General features: G+C 47.5%; 1 protein-coding gene across 5 annotated transcripts in view; it reads right to left on the bottom strand.

Annotated features, from left to right (window-relative positions):
• Positions 1-22,650, bottom strand: part of Tgm4 (transglutaminase 4) — a 31,944-nt gene extending 9,294 nt beyond the window's left edge. The window contains exons 1-12 of one of the 5 annotated variants that reach the window (XM_008849497.3): positions 22,220-22,645; positions 21,655-21,868; positions 16,915-16,989; positions 16,405-16,596; positions 15,178-15,281; positions 14,078-14,204; positions 11,455-11,573; positions 9,506-9,607; positions 6,773-6,944; positions 6,563-6,701; positions 5,458-5,561; positions 1,659-1,910 (exon numbers count right to left, since the gene is read on the bottom strand). In XM_008849497.3, the coding sequence (XP_008847719.1) occupies positions 1,659-1,910; positions 5,458-5,561; positions 6,563-6,701; positions 6,773-6,944; positions 9,506-9,607; positions 11,455-11,573; positions 14,078-14,204; positions 15,178-15,281; positions 16,405-16,596; positions 16,915-16,989; positions 21,655-21,751 (1,483 nt within the window). In that variant the 5' untranslated portion in view covers positions 21,752-21,868; positions 22,220-22,645. Of the gene's footprint in view, positions 1-1,658; positions 1,911-5,457; positions 5,562-6,562; positions 6,702-6,772; positions 6,945-9,505; positions 9,608-11,454; positions 11,574-14,077; positions 14,205-15,177; positions 15,282-16,404; positions 16,597-16,914; positions 16,990-21,654 lie in introns of all 5 variants that reach the window. The other 4 variants (XR_607833.3, XM_008849500.3, XM_008849498.3 and 1 more) reach the window with 4 other exon arrangements.
• Between the last annotated feature and the right edge of the window lie 236 nt (positions 22,651-22,886).

Raw genomic sequence — 22,886 nt, 5'->3', positions numbered from 1 at the left:
AATAAAATATTTTAAAACATATTCAAAGATCTAAACGTACAGAGAGAACAGTGGCTCACTAAATAGCGACTATCAGTAAAGAGGTTATAATTGTTTTAAAAAAGAATTTTAGCATTAAAAAGTCAGTAATGGGGCTGGAGAGATGGCTCAGCGGTTATGAGCACTGACTGCTCTTGCAGAAGACCCGGGTTCGATTCCCAGCACCCATATGGTGGCCATCAACCATCCTTAACTGCAGTTCCAGGGGAATCCGAAGCCCTCTTCTGACCTCCGCAGCATTGCACAACACGGGTGCATTCACATACATGCAGGCAATACACTCATACACATAAAATTTTAAAAAAAATTAAAGTCAGTAATAACAGCTTAGAGTCTACAGAAGGAATCAAAGAATTTGAAGTTAAGTTAGTTGACATTATCCAGTCTTCAAGGTAGAAGGGATGAGTACAAGGAAGAGTGAGGACACTGAGCCCACAGGGCCCACACCACCAGCAGCTTCTCTTCCTCCCTGAGACACCCCCTAACCTGATTTTTTTTAAATGCCTATTAGGGTGGGTGAGGTGGCTTAGAGGGTATTTTTGCTGCCAATCTGACAACCTGTTTACTGAGGGTAGATATTGTCTCAGGTCCTCCCCATGTTGGCCTGCTTACAGCTACAGAGCAGTGACAGACAGGAAGGCCTGCCTCTTGGACACTGTACCCTCTCCCACAATGCAATGAGAGACTCCTGCCTTCATATAACCACCATCTTGCTCCTTCAGGCCTTCAGCAGAGAATTAGGGACTCAGAAGAGGGGAGATCCTGAGGATAAGGATAGCTGTCTACAGAAGAGATACAGAAGAGTCTTTGGCTGTCTACAGCAGCCCAGCACTGCAACCAGCATGGGCTAGGGCAGAAAGGATCAATCTGATAAGAAGCAAGATCAGATTCAGGAGAGCTGCCATCTTGTGATGGAGACACCAGGGCAGCCCCTGAGCCTGTCCGTTCTGCTTGCCTAACTCAGGAACAGTCCACTGAACTCCAGGGAACTCACCCCAACAACTGGCACCTCTTCTGCAGGATGACCTGCAACCCGCTGTTGGAGGCCAAGGGCAGTAATGGCACTTCTAGCATCAGACCCTCCACTGGCATCAGAAACCCAAGGGACACACCTGCCAGCAGTGTGCCTATGCCCCCGAGTCCCACAGGCTAGATTCCTCCAGGCAGCCTGGTTTGCTGGGATCTGGGAAGGCTTGCCTAGCATGCATAAGACCCTGAGTTCCATCTTCATTACTTCAAACAAACAAACAAAAGACTAACTTGGCCACTTCTAAGATATATGAGCCTGAGCGAGTAAGAGTATTTCTGAAATCTGTGTCAGGCACCCAAAGTGTGGCTCAGGGCACTGAAGGCCTCTGCAAGGACAGTCCACCAGCTTGCCCTAGAGTGAACACAGTACTCTGTGAGCCAAACCTTCTCTAGGACAGAGTCGCCATCATCTCGTACAGCCTGCCCTGCTGCGCACTCCTGCCAAAGAGCATGGGGTCAAACTGTTGTAGCCTGGACCTTATGGTGGGGAAAGCCTAGAGTATCTGCTATCAAGGCCTTCACAGCCCAGGTGTGCTGTCACCTGGCCCAGTCTTGGACCAGCCTTTGGTGGCAGAAACATGCACAGCTACCTTCTGGGTACTTGTACTCAGAGGTGATGTCCTGGCGCCTGTTCTGGCCCACCATCTTGGTGCTGATATTCTTGCCAATGCTCATGGTCTCTACGGCTATGAGGGTGTTCTTGTCCCTCCCCTGGTCCTGCTTCACCAGCCAGATGAGCTTGTCTCCATTCACCTCTGTGAAGATGAACTTGGTGTCGTACTTCAAGAGCACGTTGCCCTGGCGGATGGCACTCAGTGGTGCAGGTCCAGCTCGGAAGCCCCCTGAGGGGAAGAGAGAGGGTTGGTTGTCAGGGGTTTCCTTGCCCATCCTGCCTATACCTCAGGAGGTCCCTAATCTAGTTCTGTGACAGCAAAGAACCCCAAACCAAGCAGAGAGCAGCAGGCACTTAGGTCCCAGGCAGCCTGAAATGCTCTGCGACAGTTAGGGCCACATCAGGAAACCTCAGACCCCTGAATTGGGCAGCCCTGCCCCGGTTTCCATGCATCTGCACACCATCCCTGAATCCAGAGGTGGGCAGCTCTGTCCCCGTTTCCATCCATCCATACACCCTCTGATTCCTGTATGGCCTTGAATAAGTCACTCTAGCACTCCTGTGCCTCCATTTCCTGGACACTGGGGACAAAAGTAGCACTTATCTCATAAGGCTACTGTGAGAATCAAGTTAAATAGTACATGACAGTACTTAGCACGTAAAACTCCCAAATCAACAAAAACCAAAGCACAACCAAACAAAAATTTGGCCCAGTAAAGGGAAACCGTTGAGATCATATCAAGTTTTCAAATTTTTTGTGACCCCCACATTTATAAAAGCAAAACTCTGAAATGTTACCAGAGACCTTGCTGCCTGGCTCCCTGACAACCTGGCTCCACTCCTGCAGCTATTGACCTAAACTAACAATGCTGTCTTCTAAAGTTCTGACACAAGAATGGAGAGCTCTCCTTATCAGTCATTAGCAACTTAGTAAGAATTAGTCTCTTGGTTCCCCATTATGCATAATTGGTTTGGATTTTGCATACCCTTATATTTTAAACACTGGGCTTGCCATGTCCATTATTTTATTTAATCTTCAATACACAAGATTCCCATCCCTTACCTCTTAAAAGCAGCCATCCTGCCAGGTGTGGTGGCTACATCTTTGATCCCAGCACTCAGGAGGCAGAGGCAGGCAGATCTCTGTAAGATTGAGGCCAGCTTGGTCTACATAGTGAGTCCAGGCCAGCTGCAGCTACATAGTAAGACCCTGTCTCAAGAAACCAAAACCAAAATCAACCAACCAAACACACACACACACACACACACACACACACACACACACACACACACACACATACGCTACCAAGAAACAAAACAAAGCAGCCACCTCTGAGATTCAGTATAGCAGGGCTAAGGTTGGAGCAGGGCTCCTAACCCAACATTGGCTCTGCTTCTTGGCTGAGGGCATCCCTCTCCCCTCCCCTCACCCTACCTGCACAGTGAGTCGGGAAGTGGGCTCCTAAAGCCCCTTTCTGTCCAGGAACTGGGCTTCTGCTTCTCAAGTGGACAGTGGCCCTAGGGTGTGTGCTGCCCCATTGCCAGGGCCACTGTCCCCGCTCTGGGAAGAGGCTGTGAAGCCCCCTGCTATAGATTTTTCAATGCAGGCAGGTGTCAAGAATCCGCCCCCCGCTGGGGAAAAATTAGGAAGGCAGGTCTCTGGAGACCCCCAGCTGGTTCCACTGAGAACTGTGCTTTTACCTTGGGTGTATCTGGGACACACAAGGCCCCAGAGTGTTTTTAAATTTTATTTGAAAGCCTTTGGGGACCCATGCCTCATGCCTCAGGATCCCTTCTCTGTCCAGGCAGTGGCCTTGCTCCTAGAAGGGCTGCAGGAGACATACACTGCAGGGTGCCTGTGAACTGTGGGGCTGCAGGGGTGGAGCCTGGTTGTCAAGGAGGCAGGGCAGCATGTCTCTGGTAACATGTCAGAGTTTTGCTTTTATAAAATGTGGAGTCACAATAAGTTTGAAAGCTTGCTATGATCTCAAAGACTTCCCTTTACTGAGCCAAATTATTTGTTGGCTGTGTTTTGTTTTTGTCGATTCAGGGGTGTTTTGTTTTAATTTAAATATTTTTTAAAATTTTACGTGTATGCATGTTTTGCCTACATCTAAGTGCATTTATGCATGCAATGCCCTTGGAGGTCAGAAGAGGGCATCAGATCCCCTGAAACTGGGGATTGTTAGCTGCTTTGTGGGTGCTAGGAACCAAAACTTGGTCCTCTGCAAGAGCAGCCAGTGCTCAACCTCTGAGCCATCTCTCCAGCCTTTTGTTTTGTTTTCTGAGACAGGGTCTTATGTAGCTCAGGCTGGCCTCAAACTCATTATATAGCCAAGGATGGCCTTGAACTCCTAATCCTTCTGCCTCTACCTCCTGAGTGCTGGGATTATTGGCATGCCACCATGCCCAGCTTAACTTGTTTGTTTTTAATACTTAGATGATTTAAAATAAGGATAACTTGGTTAAACCTGGTAACACATACCTGTAATCCCAGCACTTGGGATTTGGAAGCAGGAAGATTGCAAGTTCCAGGCCAGTCTGGGCTGCAGTGAATGCCCTGTCTCAAAAAGCTTGAATAAATTTAAAAAGATAACTTGATTCCATAGATTTTCCAGGTAACCTCAGACCAGACCCCATCTGCACAGAGACACTCCTTAAGCGCCTTCCAGCTCCACATAGCCTACCCAGACCTAACTAAGGCATGAACAGCAGAGCAGGACATTCATTCCATTCCATCCAATTTGGGCTTCTGGGTTCTGCTGCTTAGGGCTGTGTGACCTCAAGCTGCTCACTTCACCTCCCTGAACCCAAATTTGCAAAACACAGATAATGACAAAACTTGTTGGCTGGTGGGCTGGTGAGATGGCTCGAAGTGAAAAGGCTCCTGTCACCAAGACTACCGGCCTGAATTTGATCTCCAGGACTCACATGGTAGAAGGAGAAAACCAACTACAACGTTCACAAGTTTTCCTCTGACCTCCACATGTTTTCTGTAATGCACACATGAACACACACACACACACACACACACAAATGTACTTTTAAAAATGTAAGAGTCTGCAGAGTGTTGGTCTTGGACAGGACTCCCATATTAAACTTCACCCACCCAGGGCTCAGGGACCATATTGGAAGAAGAGGCAGAAAGATTGTAAGAGCCACAGGAAGAGGCATAGGACCGTATGAAAAGAGAGTCATAGAGGCTCCTGGGACCTTATGCATATGAACTTACAGCAATGGTGTCAGCATGCACAAGACCCATGCAAACACAAGGAGACAAAAAGTCAGCACAGAACTGTGGAACAGGCTCCAATCTTAGCCGAAGAACTGTTGGGCAGCTGATTACTGCTGGGTGAAGAAGAGCTGGTCTTTGAGGGAGTGACCCTAGATAGGCTCATTAGATCCCAATGGATGAATGTGCTTTACACTGAAGGATGTCAGGGGATTCTAACTTAACTTGATAGGCCTTAACATAAATGACAGAATGCATGAAGTCCCATGCGGAGACTTATGGGAGGGTGCCAATGGAGAAGAGGGATAAAAATAAGATGTTGTGTATGAAGTACATAAAAATTCAATGAAAAAGTAAAAATAAGATAAAAGGTGAGTTGCAAGCTGTGCGTCTGTTATTATGTAACTGTCACTAGTGACCTCTTTAGGAAAGCACCTAGCGACCTGAAAGCCCTGCACAGTTACCACCCCATGATAGTGCACCAGGTCAGAAAAGCAGCCCAGACAAGTCCTCCATCCCCAGCTCCTGGGCCCTGCACACACACCGTCACTGATCTCCTGTGGAGTTGAGTCCAGGACCTGCCAACCATCATTGCCTTGGGGTAGATCCGGTCGTTTCATCCAGGCATCCGCCCACACATGAAAATTCCTGTGGCAGTGGAAACAGACCCACCCAAGTCAGCCACATGGTTAGAGAACCTGTCATCGCAGGCCCTACTCTAAGGTTGTTCTGCAGGGGTACCTTGTCCACAAAGGCAGGGCCATCACCAAGAGCCTTGGGAAGAGCTCCAGAGGCAGTAAGCATCTTTCAATGAATGAGCCAACAGTCCTAACTTTTTCTGGGCTCATAGGGGTTCTGATTAAATTGATCAGTAATTTTGCAGTTGGCCTGTCTCAGGACTTCCATATTCTTACTTTGATTGTTTGAGACAGGATCTCCCTGAAGCCCCAGCTGACCTGGGACTCACTATGTAGAGCAGGCTGGCCTTGGTCTCACAGAGCTCCACCTGCCTCTGCCTCCCAAGTGCTGGGATTAAAGGCGTGCGCCACCACTCCCGGCTTATGTTCTTGCTATTTTTAAGACAGTTATATCATGTGGAATAAGGAGCTTGGTATTTCCTTCCCAACAGTTTCAAAGTTTTTTTTTTCTTTGACTCAACATATCAACTAGAATTTCATAGCTGTGTTTGAGTAAAAACTAGGAACCACAGCCCCACCCCCAGCTTCAGACACCCTCTTCCGCTCTCAAGAATCCCTGTATTTTTAGTTTGCAAGGTACCTGTGCCTTGGGGTTAGAAAGCAGAGGAAACAGTCCCTCTTGCCTGCTATGGTTCCAGTTACATCATAGGGTCACATACAGCAGCCTGTCTCAGGCTCTAGGGCCAGGGACCAGAATTAAGTGACAATTCTTGGTTTTTACCTCCAGGGGCAAAAGGCTCCAGCCAAAAAATCTTTATGCTCAACAAGTCTGGGTCACACTGTCTGAGGCTGAATTGTATAAAGTGAATTTATGGGGCAGTGACTGCTGCCTACAGCTTGAGCCTTCTAGGAAGGAGGCTGGAAAGCCTGCTGTAGAGCATGTCTCTTGGAGCAGAGAGAGGAGCACAGGCAGACCAGGAGGTAGCCCAGGCCGCCTAGGAGGGCACCTACCAGACAGAGTCTTTGGTTAGATCTCCGATTGTCTGGCCCGAGTCATCCAGGTAGATGTCTACTGTGAGGTTCTTCCCCGTATCATGGGCTGATTCAAAGTTAGTCACACTGCGCGCCGGGATGCCTACAGCTCTCAGTGCTGAAATGACCCCAGGCAGAATGGTCAGCTCCTGTGGGGGCTGAGTGCCCCCTGCCCTTGCTGCAGCCTACCTGTGGTTAGGATGCCAGAGAACACCCAGCACTGGCCGAAGCACACAGGCAACCCGGTGACATAGTGCTGCTGCAGGATGGGCACACTGCTGGTCCACACGTAGGGAGCTGTGCCATTGCTGTAGTCTCCAGACCAGTTCCCCACCAGCACACCGTTGTTCACAGCACACATCTGACACACAGGGCAGAGTGGTGTCAGCATCTGCACCCCCTCCCCAGACCCTAGAAAGAGAGTTTGTCTGGGGCATGCAGGATGCCCAGAGGAACCAAGGAACAAGCACAAGGCCAGCCTGAGCTATACGGTGAGATGCAATCTTCCCTGGTCACACACCCTGAGGAAAAGGAAACCATCACTGACTGAGTGAGGGTATGACTTCAGAGCAGAGTATCTAATGCTATCTGGAAAAGCTGTGTGGATATACCTGTGTGAGGTAGACCATCTTCACTTACATTAATGACAAATTGCAGCAGGCTTCTATTGAGCCTGGCACTGAAGAGAACAGCAAAAATGCAAAACCACACTACTGCCTCTGTCTCCGAGTGCTGGGATTAAATGCATACACTACTACCACGTTGGACTTAAAAAGTTTTTTTTAACATTAATATTAACATGTAGATTTATTACCATTCTCTTAGAAAAAAACAAACATAATGTTTTCCATTTGTGTGTGTCTGTGCGTGCGTGCGTGCGTGTGTGTGCATGTGTGTGCATGTGTGTACAGGTGCCTTCAGGGGCTAGAAGAAGGCATAGATCTCCTCCTGGAGTTGGAGTTATAGGCAGCTATAATCTACCCAATATGGGTTCCAAACTCAGGTCCTCTGGAAGAGTAGCAAGTGCTCTTAATTGCTGAACCATCTCACAGTCTTAGCATGTAGCCCAGGCTGGCCTGGAACTCTTAGCATTTCTCCTGTCTCAACATCCCTAGTGCTGAGATTACAGGTGTGAGCTGCTGTGCTTGGATGAAATAAATACTTTCAGACTTCTGAGAGGTTTTTTTTTCTTCTCTTTTTATGGTATTTGGGATTGAACCTATAGCTTTTCATATTCTAGAAAGTGTTTGACTACTGAGCTTCATCTCCAGCCTGTTTGTTACTTTTTACTTTGAGACAGGGTCTTGCTAAGTTGCCCAGGCTGGTCTTGAACTTATACATTTCTCCTGCCACAGCCTCCTGAATAGCTGGAATTACAGACCTGTGCCACAAAGCCTGGCTAGACTAGTTTTAATTTCTAATATTTGTAGATATATACATATACCTATAAATACTTAGAAATATTATTTGTAAATATATTTATATATTATAATGTATAAAGTATAATTATTTATGTTATAAATATATAGTATAATTTCTACACATTTGTAGTTATAAGTCACACAAATAGAAGCTGCCTGGGGTCCTTGGTAATTTTTATCAGTATCAAGAGGTCCTGGACTCCACAGTGTCTGAGAATGCTACTAGGGACACAGTGACTTCTAAATGAGCAGGTGAATGAGGGTTGCTGCTAGAGTGTCTGCTAAAGTCATGGACCAAGTGCCTGTCCCTAAGTTACTCCATACTGTGTGAAACAGTGGTTTTCAGGTTCTGTCTTACCCTGAGAGATGCCATTTACAAGCAGCCTTTGACTCCATTTTGAGTGTAAATGCAGAGGCACCTTGATGCCCACACAGACTCTACCATCCACTGGACACCACCCAGGAGGCACCGACTCACAGATAACATTCCTAAATGTAAAAAGGCTGCCAACTTATAAATGTATCAAAGTATATGGGACCATATGAACACATGTGTATATTGAATCATATCAGGACAACCAGGCTCAAGGACTTACCAGACACCCTTACCTGGACCCTTCGAAGAGATGACCTGTCATCTGAGCACTCAGTGTGAACATCAAGGGTACAATAGAGAAATCCTAACTGCCCAGGAGTTTCAGTTCTGCTCAGTCCCCACTGCTGATAGGACCAAACTGAACTGCTGTCCGTCTGGACCCAGTCGTCCCCTTCACCGGATGGCCTCCATAGTTCCACACCTCATTTCTGCAGCTTGCTTTGGCCCTGCAGCTTGGCTCTGTAGCAGTCTCCAACAGACCTCCACCTCTCCATTCCTACCAGCTTCCCCTCTGCCTCTCAGCATCGTTGAACTCAAACTCTGCTTCAGCCTCTTTAACCCTTTTGTAACCATTTTATAACCTACACACCTACATAAATTCATAGGTATTATTACCATGGAATGTGTAATGTGTGATCTGAGAGCTAATATTAGTAGTTAAGTGTGAAATAAAAATAACCTGTGCTGGCCGGCAAATCAGGACCACTTGGCAAATTGCTGCAGGGGAAACTGATGTAGCTTGTGAACTTGTTATTCAGCGAATTCTGACACTGTGGAAAGATGCAAACTTTTGTTTTCTGACATAGTACACTTAAGCCAGCGTACATCCCAGTGGCAGCCAGGCTTACAGGAGATGAGCCCCTTGCACATTCATACCACCTTAGAGACAGGAGAGAACATTCTCCTAAGGTCAGCTCAGAAGTAGCAAGGTTGGGCTTCTGAACTTGAATCTGAAAACTGGAGTTCAGTAGGGATGATGGCCGACATGTATTCCTGGATAGTTTTGACATTGCTCGACCATGACCCCCTGTGTGCTTCAAGAATTTCCAGCTTTCAGGGAAACCTAGAGAAGCTGATCAGGTGTTGGTGGAGCACACAGCATCTACAGACTTCCTCCCTGCTTACCATGGTGCAGATGGACCTGGACACAAGCACTGGGCTCTGCAATTCTCTGGGCTGGAGGTGGGTCAGCAGGGAAAAGCAGCAGTGCAGGATGTGCTTCTCAAACTGTCACAGGAGACCAAGAAAGAGGTCGTTAAGAGTCCGCCCTGTGTCAGAAACTTTTATTGACTACTTTCATTTTGTGTGTATGCAAATTGCCTGCATGTATGTAAGTATACCCAAGTTGTACACTGCCTGCAGAGGTCAGAAAAGGGTGTCTGATACCCTGGAACTGGAATTATAGATGGTTATTAGCCTCCATGTGGGTGCTGGGAATTGAACCTGGGTCCCCTGTAAGAGCAGACAGTGCTCTTAACTGCGGAGCCATCTTTCCAGTCCATGTGTTACTTTCTTTTTTTTTTTTTTTTTTGAGACAGGGTCTCCTTGTAGCCCCAACTGGCCTGGAACTCACTATGTAGACCAGGCTGGCCTTTGAACTCACAGAGATCCACCTGCCTCTGCCTCCTGAGTGCTGAGATTAAAGGCGTGTGCCACCACACCCAGCCCCATGTGTTACTTTTAAGCAGTTTTGTTTTTGTTTTTGTTTTTTTGGTCTTTTTTGAGACAGGGTCTCTCAGTAGCCCCAGCTGTCCTGGAACTCACTATGTAGACCAGGCTGGCCTTGAACTCACAGAGATCTGCCTGCCTCTGCCTCCGAGTGCTGGGATTAAAGGTGTTAGCCATCACGCCCCGCACTTTTAAGCAGTTTTACCAAGATGCATTGCACGTCCCATAAAACCTACCATTCCAAAAAAAAAAAAAAAAAAAAAAAAAAAAAAAAAAACCAACTCTACCACTTACACACAACAATTTTGTGGTCTGAGGTTGTTTATAGAGTTGACACATGTATATTATTTTGCAATCCAAGGGGAAAGACAGTAAAACAAGAGGAACAACAATGACATTCACTGTTCAGAAAGCCGGGGGGGTTGGGCATTCTTAAAAATCACCCTTTGAGCTGGGCGTGGTGGCACACGCCTTTAATCCCAGCACTTGGGAGGCAGAGGCAGGTGGATCTCTGTGAGTTCGAGGCCAGCCTGGTCTACATAGTGAGTTCCAGGACAGCTGAGGCTACAAAGAGACCCTGTCTCAAAAAGACAAAAAAAAAAATCACCCTTTTATTCCAGAGAGGGCAACTTACCTAAGATGCAAGGAAAATCCTCTTCTCCTCACCTCCCATGGTCTTCATTCCAGCAGTTTCCTTTCTCTGTTGACTCCCCTCCCATCTTCTCCCCAAAACTCTTTTTCTTCTACTGCTCTCTTAGCACCCCTTCTGACAGAGGACAACCTGACACACCCTGCTGTGTGCATAGCAGCTCTCATTGACTGGAAGTCTGTCCTTCACTGTCCCTACTCTGTTCTATCATGGGTACCAGGGTGCAGGGAGGAGAAGGGAACTTTAGGCAGTTGTGTAGAGCTTAGAATTTTCCAGATGAATTTTTTTGCTGTGAAGTCCCAAAGGAAGACTGGTAATTTCCGATTCCAGGATATCCTGGACTTGGTAGTCAACAAACTTGTGTCCTCCTGTGTTGTTGCCCCGCCTCTGTATGGATACCCATCCTTTCACTCAGCAGAGGTACACCCAAGTCTTCAGAAGGTCTCCTCTAGTTTGAACTTTCTGCCTATACTCATAGTTTGTCACTCAGCTTCCTTGTAAATAAGTACTCACTGAGTGCTAGGTTCTTAGATAAATGTATTGGGAGTAGGAGGTGGGAAAGAGCAGAAAAGATGCAAAAGGCACTGGTGGGCTCTGGTCAAGGGGCCTCTGCTCAAACCTACCCTCTTTTCCACAGGGCCTTTCACATGTGTGAGGCTGGTGTTTTAGCTATGGCCCACCCACTTTTCTCCACAACCTGTACTTGCTACTTCCTAGCAAAAAGGGAGACTTTCATCCACAGAAGACAATCCATTACCTGACCAAAGGTCCAGGGCTTCTCTTTAATTTGTTTGGCAAAACCCATGTAAATGTAGCCAGTGTCATTGAGGACGTGTTCTGCTCGATCCTCCTCATTAGGCATGAAAACGGTGTCCTCTGGAGCAAAATCACATGTACATATGGATTACTGGCCATCCCTGAGACAGAGGCAGGTCTTCCATGTGTGTGTGGGGGGTGTTTTGGGGGGTTGCCTGGGCTGGGGTCTGCAAGGTCTTCAGGAATGCCTGGCGACAGCAAGTGTTGGGGAAGGGGGACAGGAAGCTACGTGTGTCACGGCAATACATTTTATATTAGAAATACAAAGACCTTTCAAAAGCACATCCTGAGTCAGGTGAAAGGCTATTTCACTAGGAAAATCTGGAGAAGTTTGAAATGAACAAAATTAAGATCGAGTATGAATCATAAACTATTGACAAAAGGGAGAATCCAGCCAGGTGTGGTGGTCACCTCTTTAATCCCAGCGCTCAGGAGGCAGAGGCAGGCAAATCTCTGTGAGATAGAGGCCAACCTGGTCTACATAGCAAGTTCTAGGCCAGCTGGGGCTACAGGGAGACATGGATGGATGGACAGAAAGATGGAGGAGTCTCTGGAAGCAAGAAAATGTCAGGGTCCAGAAGATAAGTATGGATGGAGGTCAGGAGCTGGCAGTTACTGTGCAGCCTGACACGGAAGACCACTAAATGGTTCAGGTAAAAACTATCAATGGATGTAAAATCTAAAGATGGAGGATTCTGATGAGAGCCACATATCTGCATGGTTGGAAAGTGTTTCCACGTTGGGTACTTACTAGTTATGAAAGAAAAAAAAATTATGATATAACAGAGAAATTGGACAATACTAGAGCAAATGATCAAGTTTAATTTCCCCCGGTTAGGAACAGGTACACTTGGTTTGCCTCCAGATGATTTTCAATATAATTTACATAATATTCTAGTCAGGAACATGCAACTTAAATCTAAAGATGATGGATCACTAGACAAATTCCCCCAGAGAAAGTCTTTTCTGTTAAGAAGAGAGGATCTTGAGCCAGGCATGGTGGCACATGCCTGTAGTCCCAGCACTTGGGAGGCAGAGGCAGGCGGATCTCTGTGAGTTCAAGGCCAGCCTGGTCTACATAGTGAGTTCCAGGACAGCTGGGGCTACAGGGAGACCCTGCTTCAAAAAGACAAAAAAAAAAGAGACAATCTCTGTTCCCCTGAAATATCTATGCCAAAAAAGACTAGGGGAAAGAAGGGATGGAAATATTGTAAGAGCCAGAGGTCAGGGAGGACCAGAGGAAAACCATCTTCTGGACATGGAAGGACCACAGCACTCAGACACTCACAGCAGCTGTGGCTGCCTGCACAAGACCTGCACAAGATCAATCCAGTCAACATTCTAGCGTGGAGTAGGAGAAGGTTCATGAGTCCCCACCCCTAACTGAGGAGCTATGGATAGTTGATGGCTTCTGGGAGAGAGTCAGTTTTCTTTGAGGGTCAGGTTCCTTGTAGGTCAGCCACACTCCAGTGAATGGTCTCACACCCAGAAGTATATGGACAGCAGAAATCGAAGTTGATGGGTTATTAAATTTAGAAAAAGGACACAAAGTTGAATGGGTAGGGAGATGGGGGTTGTTCTGGGAGGAGTTGAGGGGTGAGTTGGGGTGAATATAATCAAAATACATTGCATACAATTCTCAAAGAAAATAAAACTATTTATTAAAAATAAATGACTAGGGAGGTGTACAGATAAGATGGCTCAGTATAAAGTCACCACCAAACCTGATGTCCTGAACCCACATGTAGAAAGAGAGAATAGATTCTAGCAAGTTGTCCTCTGACCTCCTCACATGCACAGTGTGGCAATAAATGAAACGTAAAAATAATTTTTTAAAACAGCAAAAGAGGCCAGGCATGGTGGCACGCACCTTTAATCATGGCACTTGGGAGGCAGAGGTAGACAGACACTGTGAGTTCAAGGCCCACCTGATCTACACAGTGAATCCCAGGCCAGCTAAGGCTACAGGAAGACTCCATGTCAAAAAGACCAGAAAAAAAGGCTGCAGGGCAAGTATGGAAAAAGGATCATGAATCATGATAGAACCTGAGTCTAAGGTGTCTCTGGAGCAAGACTGGGGGTATCCAAAGTCCTCTTGAGGGACATTTACATAAAGACTCCACAGTAGCCAAAGAATGGAGTGAGTAGGGCAGAAGAAAAAAAGAGAGAGGAGAGGCCCCAAAGAGCCGAGTTTGCAGATGAGAACTGCCGTTGGGGTTCAGGCCCTACCACTGGAGTTGTGGAGGAAGGAGTCCTGCTGGCTGGCCCTAGCGGCCACCTAGGCAGCCTCGGTTCAGGATTGGAAGCATACACTGGTTGGTGAGGCAAGGCAGTGAGGACAAGTGGAAATGGTAGAAGAGACCTGTATTCACAGGTTTGGCCAAGGAGGATCCTTCTGAGCATGCATTATCTGTTCCTGGGGCATGTCCCTTTTAACTAGTTTGCAAGTGCTTCAAGAGCAGAGGAGACCTCAGGGATTCTGCACTGTAAACAAGGTGCAAGCACCGGCACAGGAGCCCTGCGGGGAGAGAGGCTTGCTCCCAAGCAGAGCCAGTTCAAGTTACCTGCACACCATGGGTTGAAGATAATGAAGAACTCTTTAGACATAATGGAACGTGACCCATCCCTCTTCATGCACAGCTTGTACTTGCCCACCATGGCGTCAGGGGGACTGGTAATAATGATTTTGACCTGCATGAAGCACAAGAAATGGTGGACACCTCCTTCTCTGACTCAACCCTGGATCCTATGAGGCCTCCCAGAAGAATCTATCGATCCTGATAAATCATCCCTTCTAGATCCAGCCCAGCAACCAGGAGTGCCCCAGTGTAGGCAGGATGCAGCCCACAAAGCAAGAAGGTTCCAGCAAGTCCCCCAAAGTGACAATAAACTTGGGTTTGCAGCTCACAGGTGTTTTTGCTCCTAGCCTTTTTCCCTCCACTCCCACACTCTGATGGTGCCACCTCCTAGCTTGTGGGCAGATCCTATGGCTAAGATAGGAGCCTGATCCAGCATCTAGGACTTCAGGGGGCAGAAGAAATGTCAGTAGTCCTCAGGGTCGAGATGCCACTCAGCAGCAGAGTACTTGCCCAGTATACTTGAAGCCCTGAGTTTGATTCCAGCCCTGCAGAGCCTCAGAGGCCATCTGTCTACAAGGGCTCACAGACACTGCTGCAGCTACAGTACAAAGCCCCTCAGAAAGGGAGTCAAATCAGTCATCCTGAGCCCACATACTTCAGAGGGCTGTGTTGACAAACACTGGTAAATTGAACATTGATAAATTGAACATTAATAAAGTTTTGTTGAGTAAGAAAGCGAGAGGCACAGCACGTTCATCCGTTTTTGAGTCTAAGCACAGCAAGGAGCCTGGAGGGAAAAATGGACAACCAAAATGTAGGATGACCGGGTATTCTTACTCATTTTCTGCTGTTCACTGCCTCCAGTGAATATGAAAGGGAAAGGAGAGATACTAGGCCGTCTGGCCAGTGAGAGTTACTGTGTGCTGCGAGGAATCAGGGGAAGCTGAGGCATCCAGAGCCATTTTCTGGGGGTAAGGGGAGATGTAAGCAGTATTACTGACTGGAAGAGAAAGAGGGGATACAGACTACTGGTTAGACAAGGAACTATCCAGAAGCCACCAGCCAGATGACAGTATGGCCCTCACCTCTCTTTTGGCGTCAGACTGTTTGATACGTTTCAGATGCCAGCCCTGAGAGGAGGAAGATGGCACCAGACTGAGCTCCACCACCATATATGAGTAGTCCAGTCCTGGAAATACCCACAGGGAAGTAAGTCTTGACACCAGCCCCAGCATAGCCATCTCTGCCCACTCACTGGACCTCACCTCTCCTCCCTGGCTTCCCCACCTCCTTTCTTCACCCTTGCCTATCACTCTCGCTCCAGGCCTCTTCTTGTACATCCCTAGATGCTTTGTTGAACTGTTTAGCCCTGGCCAGTACAGTGATCATCAACATACGTTGAACTCATGGCCCTCCTGCCTCAGTCTCTCCTGTGCCTCTCCAAGCTGGGATTACTGGCATGTACTATCACATCCCACCATACTGTGGTATTTGTGTATGGTGGTGGTGGTGGTGGTGGTGGTGATGTGTGTGTGTGTGTGTGTGTGTGTGTGTGCGTGCATCTGTGCACACCTGTGTAGGCCACACGTTGGCATTGGATGTCTTCCTCAGTCACTCTTCACCTTATTATTTGAGACAAAGTCTCTCACTGAATCTGGAGCTCATCGATCAGGCTCCAGGGATCAGCCTGTCTATATACCTAGGCCCCTACACTGGGGTTACAAACACACACAGTACTGCCTAAAGTATGGTGATTTTGTTCACTGTTACCAGCTTGCCTCCAGCCTGTAGACTCACTATGTTAGCAAACCTCAGCCTTGTGATTCATCTGTAGAGAGTATTCCAGATCCCTCGAGAATACTGACCAGCCTCCCTGGTTTGCTCTGGCCCCTCCCCAGCCATCTCCACAGTTTGGCCAAGGGTTTGCATCAACTTTGGATGGAGTGCCTGAGCTCCCAGTCCAACTTCAGCATAGCAATTCTTTTTTAAAATTTTATTATTTTTATTTTATGTGTATGCATGTATTGCCTGCATGTAGGTAAGTGTACCCGTGTGGTGCAACGCCTGAGGAGGTCAGAAGAGGCTATCGGATCCCCTGGGACTGGAGTTACGGACAGTTGTTAGCTGCCATGTGGGTGCTGGGATTTGAACCCAGGTCTTCTGCAAGAACAACCAGTGTTCTTAACCGCTGAGCCATCTCTCCAGCCCCAGCATAACAATTCTTATTCCCTCTTTATAGATGGGAAAACCAAGGCTCAGGGAGCAAAGGCACCCTTGGGGTCCCACCCTCCAGCCTGGAGCTGAGGCCTCACCGCTAAGAAACTGCAGCCTCACGTGGTCTTGGTTTTGGAGATGTCTATTTGTTTTCAGGAACAGGGTGAACGCCTGTCCACGCCTGAGCACATCAATCGTCTCCTTCTCATTGTTACTGTCCTTGTAGTTAGACGTATGGTGTGCCTGGGCATTCTTCTTTGTCTTGAACCACACATGAATAAAATTCAACTCTGTCAGCACACCACATGTAGGAAGAAAGACACAAGACTGACTCCAAACTCTGACAGTTCAGAGATGGGGAGAGGGTGACCCTGTCCTACCCCTGCTGGCCATGGTCTCCCATCTGTAAAATGGGTGTGTGCATACTGACCTCACAGGGTTCCATGGGGTTCAGCTGAGACAAATGGAAGTCACAGCCCTGCCAAGCATTCCACCTGAAGCTGTTTGGTGGAGCCCCCCATGGCTTGCCCTCCCCTCCGCAGACTGTGCCACAGGAACAACACTGGAGTCTGGGTGCTGGAGAGAAGGTGGGGAGGGGCAGTCCTTACCTGCTTCTGCTTCCAGTAGGCTCAGATCTTGGCTTTCAGCAAATGAAACACCATCATGAGGTGGGCGTTCACACCCTAAAGATGTGGGGTAGAAATGTGCCAGGTTCAATCTTTTTATCCAAATAGAAGAGGGGGCTCCAGGAGCTCCCATGGTCCAAGGCTACTTCATTATAAGTGGGATTTTCCCCTGAAGGCTAAAGTGAAAATATTCCATATGTGCAGGCAACACATTAGAATGACACCACTTTTTGTCACTTCAGCTTAGGAACAGATCTCTCCATCCAGAATTTGAGCTCCTCATATGCTTAGTCAGCAAAGGAAAGGATCTCCTCCCTCTGCAGGTACTCAGTGTCAATCGCCCTTGCAAATGAGGCGTGGAGCCCTAGTTCTCAGTTTCCATATGCTGTGTTAGAATCACTGGGGAATGATCAAACCTACTGAGATGCTCCCCCTAACTGGTGTTTTTGGAGTCAGGTGGATCACACAGATCTGAGGCTAAGTCTGAGAAGGGCTGGCTCCCAGTGAATGATATAGACAGCAATTACTTTAAGGGGTTCTATGAAAAACTGGATTGCCAGGCCATCCCAGAGTTTCCTTTTCAGTAGGTCTGGGGTGTGGCCTAAGAAGTTGCCTCTCCAGAATGTTCCTTAACACTGCTTCTGTGGACTAGGAGCCTTTTTGAGAAGCTCTGGCTTAAGACTGTGCTAGCCTGTGAGGTGAAATGACCTGGGGCACAGGGACCTTCCCTGATGAGGGCCACCCAGCAGGTGGGACCTGCTGTGATGCCCAGAGGTAAAGCAGGGACCTGAGTTTCCTCCACTGCAAAGGGGTTGGGACCCTTACAGTGGGAAGTGAGCCAAGGATGCGTTTGGTGACTCATGGCACAGTGATGGCTAGCTGTATTCAGATTGGCATATTCCTCTGGGGCAGGCAGGCTCACCTGGCACAGGTGGTCTGGGCTGCTGGCTGGGGGTGGCCTTCAGAGGGTGAGTCTGCATTCTGAAAGGACTTTCTCATTTCCCCCAGCAGCTAAGCCTTTTTATTAACCGACTAAAGACAGGGCTCAGTGAGAAGGTGACGGCAATTCCTGCCACATTCAGATCTGATTCTCTATGCTTTCCACTGAAGGCTCATGGGCGTCTGCATATGGGTGGAGTGATGCATGAGCCTGTTTGGAATTGGCTGGCTCTGGCAGTTGCTTGGAATCAAATGCTGAACTGAATTACTCTACCTGGACCACAGTGGGAGAGCACAGTAGAGTCTGCCAACCTGCACTGCCTAATTTCTGTACCCTGAGAAGATCTTTAACTCTAAACTTTTCTCTGGGTGTGCTTCTTGCCTGACTGTCACAATAGGCTGGAGTTGAACTGTGCTGGCCTTGATCCCTCATATGGAAATCAAGGGAGGCATTAGAAGAACAGAAGATAACCCTGAAGGGGAGGGCTGAGCCTGGTCTTGGGATCTTCCCGACGATAATTTTGCTATGCAGAGTTCATGGTCAAGAGCTCAGGAGGTAGGCTATGAAGAGGAGCACCCATGGTAAGCTGAAGAACACGATCATCAGCAAGGCCCACTTGCAGAGTTGGGCCCTGGTTGGCATCTAGGAACTGGGATGCTGTAATGGTTAATCATTGTGAACTTGACTGGATCTGGAATCAATTAAGAGATAATATGCTGGGCACACCTGTAAGGGAATTTTTTTTTTTAATCTGGTTATTTGAAATGGAGAGACCCACCTCAAATGTGGGCAGCTCCTTCCAGTGGCAGCCAGATAAAAGGAGGTCCAAGGGAAAAAACTTTGCTTTTTGCCTGCTTGCCTTCAGGTGGAGCTGGCAAGTTCATCTGCTCTGCTGACATCTTGCTGTTGCTGCTGCCAACCTGGGCTGACATCAGAAACCAGCTTCATTGGCTTTTACAGTGTGGGCTGAAGACCAGTGGCTCTCTAGGAATCCTCCAAGTCTTTAGCACTTGACTGGGACTACTGAGGCATCCAGACTCATGGACTGAGCAGCTGCTGGATGTCAGCTTCTCCAGCATGCAGACAGCCAATGTTGGACTATCCAGACCACACTGTGCCACTCTAATACATTGGTTTTTAGTATATATTCCTCTTTTCTTCTAGAGAATCCTAATACAGAATTCTATACCTCTCTCCCTGCCATAGCAAGGGGCATACAACACCTGTCCACTGCACCTTTGCACCATAAGTCACAGCCTGAGCACAACAATACGCTCTCCCATGTCCACTGGCATGAGGCTCCCAGTGGCTGCCAGCAGGCATCCCTGGAGTCTGTATGGAACTGCTGTGGGCACAGGTACTCCTTTGAATACACAGCAGTTGTTAAGTGTTCTGAACATAACCTCTTCCTGCAGAAGTCTGGGAGCTCCCTAAGTTAGGAAAGCAAAGTGTTATCCTAGGTTCATAGGCCAAGGAGTTGTGTTACTGATTTAGAGCACATTGGAGGAACTGGTTCTTAACCAGGATTTTACAGGATCCCACACATGAAATCACACTCCTGATGAGCTTACAGCCCCAGATTTGAAAATGGGATAATCCATGATTTCAGCAAAGCCTATACAAGTATTCTCCCCAAAGAAATCAAAGGCTAAAGTGAGGTGTGGCAGCTCACACCAGGAATCCCAGCATTCTGGGGGCCGAGGAGAAGAAAAAGCACAAGTTTGAGACCAAACTGAGCTACAATGTGAGTTTTAGGCCAGCCTGGGCTACAGATTCTCAAATCTGTCTCACCCCTACTTGCACCCCAAAAGAAAAGGAGTCAGATGCTATGGATTAGAATATAGCTAAATCAAAAATTGCTAGGGACATATGGGATTTTTTTAAGTATGTGGAAAGATGAGCCATTATTAAGAATAATCAGCCAGGCATGGTGGCACATGCCTGTAGTCCCAGCACTTGGGAGGCAGAGGCAGGCAGAGCTCTGTGAGTTCAAGGCCAGCCTGGTGTACATAGTGAGTTCCAGGACAGCTGGGACTACAGGAAAACTCTATCTCAAAAGGACCAAAAATAAATAAATAAATAAATAAATAAATAAATAAATAAAAAATCAGACAAACTTTAAATAACTTGTAAAAATAAAAAAGTATTGTTCTTGAACTTAAAAATTCAGCAAATGGGGGGTTGGGGGGCTGGGGGATGGCTAAGAGGTTAAGAGGTTGCTCTTACAGAGGGACCCAAGTTCAGTTATTAACACACGGCAGTTAATAACCATCCATAACTCCAATTTCAGAGGATCTGACACCCTCATCTGGCCTCTGTGGGCATTGCATGTATGGGTGCACTTACATGTAAGCAAAGCACTCATATGCATAAAATCAATCAATAAATAAATAATTTTTAAAACTCAGTGAAGGGTGAACAAGATAGCTTAGTGGGTAAGGGTGTTTGCTGTAAGCCTGACCTGAGTTCTATCCCTGACACTCATATGGTGGAAGGAGAGAACTGATTCCTGTAAGTTGCCTCTGACATCCACACTTGCGCACTGGTACAGAAACATACACATATAAATAAAAATTTAAAACTCAGCGAATAAATTTAAATAGCACATACACAGAAGTGGAAGAGATCAGATCTAGAAAACAGACTGGAAGCAAAGCCTATGGCACACTTTAGAGAAACAGAAGTCAGTATGGAAGAGATGGCTCAGCAGTTAAGAGCATGTACTGCTCTTCCAGAGGACCCAAGTTCTATTCCCAGAAGCCACATCAGGTAGCTCACAGCTGCCTGTAATAACAGCTCCAGGGGATCCAATACCTCTGGCCTCCATAGACACCCATACTCATGTGCACAGACACAGACACACACATACACATAATTAAAAACAAAATAAGTCTTTAAAAAATATGAAAGAGTGGTGGATGAAAGGGCCCAACACCGCAATGGGAGCTCTGGAAAGACAGACTCAACAACAGGGGTGTATGCCACCCACGAGGATGGCAGCATAGGAAGAACAAGACCTACTCACAAGGGAGGAGATAACTGTCAGGGCATGTTCTAGAGGAAAATAATTAAAAATGCATCTTGAGCCCAATGTGGTGGTGCATGCCTTGAATCTTAGCACTAGGGAGGCAGAGGCAGGCAGATCTCTGTGAGATATACATACATATATATATGGACTGTCAAGGGGCAGCTCCTTTGGAGCTTCCCAAAGGGGTGAAGTTTGTGTGACACTGAAAAAGGAATGGGACTCTTCACAGTCCCAAGGCCCCAGAGACTCTTCAGGTCAAAGAGGGTACCGAATGACCCACAGGAGCAGGTCAGTGGGTCAGTGGGTCCTCTGGAAGAACAATACATGATATATATATCCTTTCCCCAGGCCCCTGATCCTTTGAACTCTTCCTCGGAGCGTGGGTAAGCATTCAGCCACCTGACAAGCCTCTGTGGCTCTACATAAAGAGAAGAGCCTGCAGAATGAGTGGTGCCAGGTCAAAGAGGGCACTGACTGACCCACAGAAGAAACCAGATGTGGCCAGCACAGAGAGAATGTGAACAAAGGGCGCACAGGTGTCCTCATTCTCACGGTTGTTTTGCGAACCTGAAATCCTATCTGAATGAAAAGCTGGGCTTTCTCCAATGAATAAGATAGCATGCCATAGTTCAGGTGAGAGGGAGATGGCTCAGGCACCTTGCCTTGGGGCAGGTCAGTGGGTCAGTAGTCTGGAGGGCAGAAGCTACCCAGCAGGCCAAGCTGCTGCTGTGCTGTGCAGATTCTACCCACTCACCTTTCTTGTTCTCTGTGTCCATGGTCCTCTCCCTCTGCAGCCAAGACTCCAGTCTGATGCTGCTGGTGCTGCTGGAGTCATTCTCAGAGTAGGACATGCCCCCCTTTTATGTGGTCCTGGAGCAGATGTGACCCTGTGGTGGCTGCCAAGGGGCGAGGCTTGGGGACCACATTGACGAGAAGTAATAAAACCTTAATCATCTTCCATATCAGCCCTAGGAAATCAGGAGCCGAGATGAGCTGACTTCAAAAGGAAGAGCACAGAGAATGGCGCCATGTGTCTTCTGTGACCCCCACAATGGGTCACTGAAAGCCAGGATCCTGTGGCCTCCAGAGAAGCTGGGAAGATCTTTACTGTCTCTGTGGCTTTCTTTTTTTTGAAAAACAAGGGATGCTTGAGGGTTTTATTTTACATTGAATATATAGTGAGCACATACATGGTTCAAGATTTCTCTATTGTCCTCAGCTACCATGATACCCTGTTACCAGTTTCTTTTCTATCTTGGCAGATATGCTATAAGCACCAAGAAGACAATACATGTGTGCATCATTGCCCCCTGCTTTACCTGAGTGGGAGTACGGCAATCTGCTCTGACTCTGTCACAAGGCAATGGTCAGCAGTTCCTTCCCCTCAATGCTGCAGGAAAAGACTCACACACAGGTCATTTATCCTTACATGATGTGTCTACAGGAAGAACCTCAGGCCTTGGAGTGGAAATGCTGGCCAAAACATAACCAGGTGTGACTTTGGTAGACATCCATGCTCTGTTCTCACCAGGGGCACCATAAGGTTTTGTTTTGGTATGTATGTATGTATGTGGAAGGGGTGTATACATCTGTGCACATGTATGTGTGGACATGCTCACCTGTGCATGCATGTCTAGAAGCCAAAGGTCAATATGTGATGTCTTCTATCATTCTCCATCTTAAAAAAAATTTTGTGTGTCTATGTGTGGGTGCGTGCACTTGTGTGCAGGTACCTGTGGCGGTCAGAAGAGGGTGTTGGATCTCCTGGAGCTGAAGTTACAGGTGGCTGTGAGCTGCCCAACACAGGTGCTGGGAACCAAACTTGGGTCCTCTGTAAGAACAAGTGCTTGTAACCACTGAGCCATCTCTCCAGCCCCTATATTAGTTTTTGAGACAGGGTCTCTCACTGAACCTGGTGCTATTTCAGTGAGGCTAGACAGCCACTAAGTTTCATGGAGCCTCCTGCCTCCACCCTCCAGTGCTGTC

This window comes from Nannospalax galili, unplaced genomic scaffold, assembly GCF_000622305.1.
Source record: "Nannospalax galili isolate Female #2095 unplaced genomic scaffold, S.galili_v1.0 scaffold443, whole genome shotgun sequence".
In the NCBI taxonomy this organism is placed as follows: Eukaryota; Metazoa; Chordata; class Mammalia; order Rodentia; family Spalacidae; genus Nannospalax; species Nannospalax galili.
Note: the sequence above shows the minus strand (reverse complement) of the source record. Positions and strands in the feature narration are given on the sequence as shown.